Raw genomic sequence first — 7,896 nt, forward strand, 5'->3', positions numbered from 1 at the left:
TTCTACGATACTCTCAGATACCCACTGACTCACAGCTAGCTACCTCCGTAAGAATTGAGGCCGTGAAATGGTCGAGTCGCGGCGCAAGGACCTCTCTCTCCTTCTCTCCCTCTCTCTCTACACCCCACGACCTCGAAGATGCCCAGGAAGGCCAAGGGAGCCTCTCAAGTCGCTCCTGATGACTCTCGAGGTACGCAAATATCGCTCCTCCGCCTCACTGACTCGGGAAACGATCTCATCAATTAAGGGACATCTTTCAGTCGCTCCTCCTCCCAAACTCCCTCGCAATGCTCGATCACGTGTGAGAGGCATGAAAGGAGCTCTACGAGGTGTACTCGAGTTGCCAATGGATCTCATCTGGGAGGTCAGTCGCTCTTCTCTCACTCTTCCAACTCTTCTCTGAATTGTTGACTGAACTCGTCGCTCGCCAGATCTGCACGCACCTGGACATCGGTGATCTACTCGCTCTCTCGAACACGAACAAAAGTTTCCGCTCAGTCGTCACGGGCAATTCTTCCTCGACGCTCTTCAAACGTGCTCGACAACGAATCGGGTTACCTGAACTACTCTCGCCGATGCCTGATCTCCGTTACGCCGAGTTGATGTTTGGGAAAGGTTGCAACATGTGAGTCCCTCCATCTTGGCTCGTATAGAGGAGAAACTTGAAAAGACTGACGAAATCTCTTGCAACTTTCACGACTCAGTTGTGGAAAAATGAACGCAGGCAAGGTCGACCCTTCGTATCGAGCTCGAATCTGTCAAGCTTGTCTCAAAGACAAGCTCGTCGAAAACAAGGGCAGCCTTAGGGTGAATGGCTGGAACCGCTACACGAAGTATTGTCTCACTTTGACCACTCCCAAACCAGGAACTATCGCCAGTAAGCGCCGTCACTGCGTCAACCCTATCTGCGTACTTGTCGTGACCTGATATCTCGATTGTGCAGAATACTATCCCGATCATGCCGCTCGAATGTCGGAAAAACTCAACACGAACTTCCCTGCCTCTGCAACGAGTCGTTCGATTGTTCGCGATCGTCAAGAATACAGCACTGAATTCGAAGGCCGGGATGGTCAAGGCCAAGTCGACGAGGAAGCATTCATGAACAAGCAAAAGATTGAGCTCCACATGTCTGATTGGTGAGTTTCGTCTTTCTCTCCTCCTCTGAGGGTGGGTCGCTCAAGTCGTCGTCGTGGCTTTATAGGGAGTTCGTCACGTATCTCGTCAAGGGGTACGAATCACTCACTCCCGAATCAGATTTTCAAAAGTGGTTCCTCGAATTTCACAAAGATCGCAAGTTACGAAACAAGGTGAGCAAGGATTCGAGTTCCCGACTGGAAGAAGAAGTTTCCAACTCACACAACATCTCTACAGGATACGGAAGCTCTCCAAGAATGGTTGAAGAAGATGGAATTGAAGAAAACCGAGGAAAATCAAAAGATTCGTTCGGGTCGTCGTGAAGAGTGAGTCCCCTCTTCTCCGAGCAACGATTGATTCGGGGAGGTAAGTCTCACGTCAAGCTCGCAGAATCGAACGTCGCTTCGAAGCGATGGGGTTCGAGAAGGACGAGTTCCGCGCGAAGAACTTCACGAACCACGCTCAAGTCAAGTCGACTCGCCCTCTTTCCGATCGTACCTTCACGACGACGGTTGAACCTCCCATTCGTCAAGTCCTCGAAGATAACCGTCGTGCGGACCTTCGCTCAATCTTGAAGAGTCAATACGAAAAGTTCGTTAAAAACCACTCTGAACGAGATTACCTCCCACCTTCGAGCGTATACCTTCAACTGTCGATTCTCGATCCCGTACTGAGCGACGTCTCTCGAAAGCCTTCGAACTCGTTCAGTCTTCCTCCTAAGCTCAAGTCCGCCGTTCAAGAGGAAATCTCGAAACTCGTTCGTAATCGCCGCGAGAAGCTTCTACGTGCGATCATCACGGCCTACACTCAACTCGCACAAGACTCGAAGAAGGAGAAAGAAAAGAAGAAACAGTTCTCGGCATCGACGACGAACTTCTGCTCAGTCGACAAACTCCCCCTCAAGCTCCTTTCCCTCCCTCCTTGGATCCCTCGTAGCAACGACGAACCCATTCTCGCCTCCGACGAACAACTTTCAACCTTCCTCGAATCGTCTCCACTCGCCTCCATCGTCGAATGCAGTAAATGTCGAAAACCTTTCTCAATTCGAGATATGTTCAAGCACTTGTCCGATCGTTGGACTCATCCCATCAAATCCGAATCGAACGAGTATCTAGAACAGAAAGAAGAGGATTGGATGAGGGTCTGCGAATTCGAGAAGGAGGAAGGGAAACCGTTCGTTCGAATCGACGAAACCGTTCTCTCGCTTTCGCTCAAACTTCAACAACTCGACGTCTCGACTCCTCTTGTTGTCAAAGAATCGTCTCGACTCCCTTTACTCGGCGATGGCTATGATCTCGGAGAAGAGAACCCGGAATGGTTTAAGGTTTCGTTCCAGTGCGCCTGTCAAGGTTGGCTTCCATCCAACATGTCACTCTTCGGAATGGTGAGCTGATCCCTCTCTAAGCGTACAAACTGATCTGGCTTGACTCGTTGATGTTGAACTAGTACGAACATCTCGCGACCAACTCGTCCAACTCCAAGAAATGCAAAATCATGACGACCGTCAATTATTCGAAAGCTCACTACGAACGCTGGCGCGAACTCCGAAACCGCAAATACTCGGAAACGAACGAATACGTCGAGGGACCTAATGATTGGGACTCCGACGTGGACTCATCCAATCGACCAGTTTTTGGTACGGCATTGGAAGCCTATGAAGACTCAGAAGAAGAAGATGAAGAGACAAAGGGAGAATGCATCGTCATGTGAACTCAGAAGAAGAAGAAGAAGTTGAAAGGAGGAGAAAGGAAAGAGAAAGGAAAGAGAAGAAGTTCTCGCTTGAAACACAACCGCTCGAATACTCGCTTAGTTCCGCTTGCTCTCTGTCAATAAGTTCTGCTGTTCTCGTCCAGTCGTGTCTGCAGTTCATCGGTACTCTCCGCCCTACGTGCGACTCCCCGTGCTTGCTACTCGAGCGATCTTTCGTCGACGTCGCAGGAGTTCATCGCTGAATCTCGCGGGGAGGGCTCAAGCTCATCCGCCTTATTCTGTCCCTCGTTGTCGAGGGGACTCGCAGCAACGCACACTCTCGAGACAACAGGCAGAGGGGGCACGAAGCGAGAACCTTTGCGAGTTGTTTGCGATAGAGATACAACACTTCTCCCCTTCTGACTCTGCTCCACTACTCCTTCTTGACTTCCTCCTCCGGTGCTTGACCTCCAGTCGCCTCTGCTCCGTCCCCGTTTGATGTCGCTGCGACCCCGTTACCTACCCTGCCTTCCATTTCTTTCGTTAAACTTTTCTGATTCGCCGAACTCGTTCGACTCTTGAGGATCTCCCTCAACGCCATCGTTGCGTCTGTTCATCATCCCCCACAAGCGAATCATCAGAAATTCTGTCTCGCAGACCCTCGACCGAGTCAAAGACAGAGAAGGGGAAAGAGGCAACATACAAGTCGAACTGCCCAACTCCAATTCAACCTGTAAACACAAGCTCTCCCCCTCCTCCAACCCTCCCTTCTCCTCATCGTACTCCTTGAGTTCAAGCGGAGGTTTCCCCAACAAGACATCTTCATCCGATTGAGTCAAATCTTGAGAGGAAGAAGTCGAGATCAAGAGTTTGTAAGAGATTTGTTGAGGTAAATGCAAGATTTTACGATAGGTACCTCCCTAGTAACCTCTCGAATCTACCATCAGTTCCCGTCTCTGAGAGAGGAGCGGATGGGAGAGACTAGGGAACGTACCAAAGAGTATTCTTTTTGTTTCCTCCACATTTGATCCGGATCAATCCCGTCCTCTTTGATCACTCTCTTGTACAGTTCCCCCAACGCTCCAGAAGGGTAAGTAACGGCGAACCCGGGCATTGGGAGTACGACGTCGTAAATGGTATGGGATTTCGAGGAGATGTCGAGGGGAGTCAGGGCGCGAACTTTTGGGAGTGAGGAAGTCGAGATGTAGTAGGCTTGTTGGGAGGCTGCTGAGGAGGGATCTGGTGAGAGACGAATCCGGTTTGTTCAGATCGGCGGCGGAGGAGAACTGAGACTGAGAAGATCCCTCACCTTTCAATGATTCGTCTTCCTTCTCTGCCTTCTCCTCTGAATCCGCCTCGATCGCTGCGGCTTCTCCTTCTGAAACGTAGACGAGATCACCTTCGACTGGTTCTAACGCACCGAAGAGTCGAACTCGTTCCGAGACTAATCGGTTCCAGATATAACTCTGCCACGCGTGAACGTACATCAACCTCAGGTTCTTCGGGATCTACAGTAAACACCCACAATTATCCTCTCATCAGTAAACGGCATTTGATTGACTCTCTCGCTCGCTTCGCTCGAGCAAGAAGTGAAAAGAGAGGAAGATTTTGTGCGTACGGAGGACAAAGCCCCTAAATGATCACTTTCATTCCCCCTCTTATATGCCTCCATAACGCACCTCTCGGCCGTACATCTCTTCGGCATCTCCTTTCTCGCCTCGTCCCTCTTCCCCTCCCTCCAAAGTTCCCTCGCTCTCACTATATCCTCGAATTCCCCAACTCGAGGACTCAGGATTAAATCGACCGCGAGACTCCATTCGGATCGTAAGAGGGCGAGACCGATCAAGTGCGTGGGGATAGGAGCGGTACCGAATCGTTGCATGCCGTAGTAGTTAAGGAAACCGTTTGAACGGAGAGAGGAGAGGGATGAATGAATTGTTGGGACTGAGGTGGGGTCAATATCACTATAATATCGTTGACGAGAGTCAGTACAAGTGCCACAGAGAGAGAGGAGATGGGAGAGAGAGGAAGTTACCGTAAAGTAATCACGAATTTATTCCCTTTCAACATTCCCAATTCCAACCCATTTTCCTCATACCTCACATCCCCAATCCTCACGTTCCTATCCGTCCAACCTCCTTTCCCCTTCCCTCCCCCTCCCCCTGCTCCATTCCTAGCGACTCTCCAAACGTCCTCGATCGTCAATTTCTTCCCTCGTTTCAAACTGACGCGTTGTACCGTGATCGCTCGTTTATCTTTCGTTCCTGCGATCCCGATTTCTCGAGGAGTGACGGAGAAGTAACGAGAGAGGGTGGAGATCGCGTCGTGGGATTCTTTGTTCGTTTTTAGGAGGGTGAAATGAATGAAAGGAGGGAGGGAAGATAATTTCTTTTGTTCTTCAGCTGTAGGTTACTACCACGCGTCAGTCACGTAACTCCTTCCCGTAGTCGGAGACGGAGTATCCAAGTGAGAAAGGACGAGGAGGACGGTGAGACGTACCTCTGACTTCCCTCAATTCTTGTTCATCCCCTCTCTCCCTCCTTCCCTTCGCGACTCCTCTCCCTCTACTACTCATATTCCCTTTCGCCCAATTAACTTCAATCACAACACTCCCGTCTTCCAACTCTTTATGAGCACTTAGTAGTTTCCCGCCGAAGGAGGTGCGGAGAGATTGATGGAATTTCCCTCGGAGGAGTTTATCTTCGATTGGAGAGGAAGTGAACGTCGTCGTCGAAGGAGCTGGAGCTGGAGGTTTGGAGTCAGAGGTAGCGGTGGATGAGGAAGGAGCAGAGGCGGAGGGTTTCGAGTGAGGAGAACCGGCGAGAACGAAAGAAGAGAATTCCGAGAGCTTTTCAGGGGTTAGAAGAGGAGAAAAGACGGTAGCAACTTGATCATTCCAGAGAGGAGCTTCAAGTTCTGGGGTGACTGTCGGAGCTGGAGTAGTCGGGGCGGGTGTCTGTATGTTCGAGAAGAATGAAAGATTCGTCAGGGAAAATGAAAAATTCGAGAGAAAAGAGCCGAGGAATGACTTGCCTCTTTCTTCGGTTCATAACCTTTCGCAGCAGTATCATCTTTGTCCTTGTTCTGGTTCTTCCCTTTCCCCTTTAAAGGTCTTTCAGGTCCTTTGATATCCTTCAACCTAACAATTTTCCCATCCTCTCCAATCTCATAAACCAAGAAATCAGTGAACCTGTTCCCATTGCTCCATCCCACACATCAGCTCCGCGCTATTCTCAAGAGAGAGGGAGAGGGAAGGGAGAGCGGACCTGTGTTTAATGATTCCCGAAAAAGATTCCGATTTCGAATCAACGTATTCAGTAATTCCTACCTGAGGTTCTTCCGCCGGAGTCAACCCCAACGAAGGAGCTAGGACACTGAAGAGTCCTGTAGAGGGAGAGTTGCTGCTGGGGGAGAAGAATTGAGGGTAACGAGAAATTATCGAACGGTTCGGATCTTCTAGGCGAGGGCGCTTGTTCGAGTCGGAGGGAGGAGCTGAGGAGTCGTCTGATCGTGGGTGGACTGACATGCTCTCGAGTTTGAGTGATACGGAGGGAAGTCAAAGAGAGTTTCGTTCGCTTGTCTCTCTCTTCTTGCTCACTTGCATCAGTCAACAAACTCTTCATTCTCACTTAGCTTAACACACTCAGAAATCATGTCCAAAACCGTTCTCGTAACCGGTTCGTCTCTCCCCTCTCCCCTTCATTTCTCCCCACCTTATCACTAACTCTCCCCTCTCTCTCTGCCTCTATTCTCTAGGTGTATCGGGTTTCCTAGCCTCCTACATCGTCTCCGATCTCCTCTCCCACAACTACACCGTTCACGGAACCGTTCGTTCCCTCTCTCGTTCCCAAGACGCTCTCCTTGCTCGTTATCCTCCCGAACAAGCCGAACGCTTGAAGTTGTTCGAAGTGAAGGATTTGGTTCAAGGGGAGGGACTCGAAGAGGCTATGAGAGGTTGCGAGGGTGGAGTGTTGCATACGGCTAGTCCTTGTGAGTGCACTAACGTCGTCGAACGGATGGGATTTCGAGCGGCTGACCCGTCGAAACCTCTCTCTCTTCTCTCTATTTCCCTGCGCGTACTACGTCGTGTGCTACGTGCGACGATTGGTTCGTGATGAGTAGATCAGTTGAGCGTAGAGGACCCAAAGAAAGATTTCATTGATCCAGCTGTCGAAGGTACTTTGACCGTGCTTAAAACGGCTCTCGTACGTCTCTCTCCTCCTCCTCTCTCTCGCTTTGGACTTGTGTGTGTGTGTGTACTGACCGACGGAGAATGTGATGGGGAAACAGAAGTTGGGCATCGAGAGAGTAGTAATCACGAGTTCGTTCGCCGCCGTAACAAATTTCGAAAAAGGTGGACCTTGGAGGGACTACACTTACACTTCCGTGCGTCTTATCTCACTCTCCATCATACCATACAAAAACATCGAGGCTGATGGAAATCGAGACGGAGTACAGGATGATTGGAACCCTACTACATTGGAACAAGCTCTTTCTCCTGGTAAACCCGGTGCATTCGTCTATTCCGGTATCTTTGTCCCTCTTTCTCTCCCTTCCTTCCTTCCTTCCCACTCCCTTCAAAACTCTGACCTCGTCCTTCCTCCGTCTCCGTAGCATCGAAGACCCTAGCCGAACGCGCCGCGCACGATTTCGCCCAATCGAACCCTTCACTCTCCGTAACGGCTCTCAACCCTCCAATGATCTATTCCCCACCTCTTCAAAGCATTACTTCGAAAGAAGAGATCAATACTTCTTCTAATGCGATTTATGCACTCATTAATGGAGAAAAGGATAGGGAGGCGCCGTGGAATAGGTTACCGTTGTTTTGTGCGACGGACGATGTTGCTACGGCACATAGGAAATGTCTAGAGGTTGAGGTGGAGAAGGTCAAAGGACAACGAGTGAGTCGAGAACTGACTTTCTCGAGCGGAGAAGAAGAATGAAAGCTCATGATTCTGCAATTTGCGTGCGATATAGTTTTTACTCTGTGGTGGTTCCTTCACATGGGAAGATGTCCGTCCCCCTTCCCTTCTTCTCTCTCCCTTCTGTCTCCCGGCTTAACCTCCCCCCCCC

At 50.2% G+C, this 7,896-nt stretch overlaps 3 protein-coding genes across 3 annotated transcripts; 2 read left to right on the forward strand and 1 right to left on the reverse strand.

Moving 5' to 3' along the window:
• Window positions 1–138: 138 nt before the first annotated feature.
• Window positions 139–2,844, forward strand: JCM6883_004377 (F-box protein; the record flags this gene model as incomplete). The annotated part of the gene is made up of 9 exons (XM_076633093.1): window positions 139–190; window positions 261–364; window positions 432–625; window positions 705–877; window positions 944–1,136; window positions 1,202–1,307; window positions 1,372–1,460; window positions 1,525–2,518; window positions 2,581–2,844. 9 exons carry the CDS (start codon window positions 139–141, stop codon window positions 2,842–2,844), a joined length of 2,169 nt encoding a protein of 722 aa, XP_076487007.1.
• A 412-nt stretch (window positions 2,845–3,256) lies between these two features.
• Window positions 3,257–6,349, reverse strand: PUS7 (pseudouridine synthase PUS7; the record flags this gene model as incomplete). Its single annotated transcript, XM_076633094.1, has 9 exons — window positions 3,257–3,432; window positions 3,527–3,743; window positions 3,818–4,062; window positions 4,133–4,331; window positions 4,442–4,787; window positions 4,859–5,225; window positions 5,323–5,757; window positions 5,853–6,013; window positions 6,090–6,349. 9 exons carry the CDS (start codon window positions 6,347–6,349, stop codon window positions 3,257–3,259), a joined length of 2,406 nt encoding a protein of 801 aa, XP_076487008.1.
• Window positions 6,350–6,475: 126 nt separating this feature from the next.
• Window positions 6,476–7,766, forward strand: JCM6883_004379 (uncharacterized protein; the record flags this gene model as incomplete). The annotated part of the gene is made up of 6 exons (XM_076633095.1): window positions 6,476–6,500; window positions 6,580–6,813; window positions 6,946–7,028; window positions 7,114–7,209; window positions 7,282–7,351; window positions 7,438–7,766. The coding sequence occupies 6 exons, from the start codon at window positions 6,476–6,478 to the stop codon at window positions 7,764–7,766; spliced, it is 837 nt and encodes a 278-aa protein (XP_076487009.1).
• Between the last annotated feature and the right edge of the window lie 130 nt (window positions 7,767–7,896).

This window comes from Sporobolomyces salmoneus, assembly GCF_050403485.1.
Source record: "Sporobolomyces salmoneus JCM6883 DNA, S_salmoneus_JCM6883_v1_ctg33, whole genome shotgun sequence".
Classification (NCBI taxonomy): Eukaryota; Fungi; Basidiomycota; class Microbotryomycetes; order Sporidiobolales; family Sporidiobolaceae; genus Sporobolomyces; species Sporobolomyces salmoneus.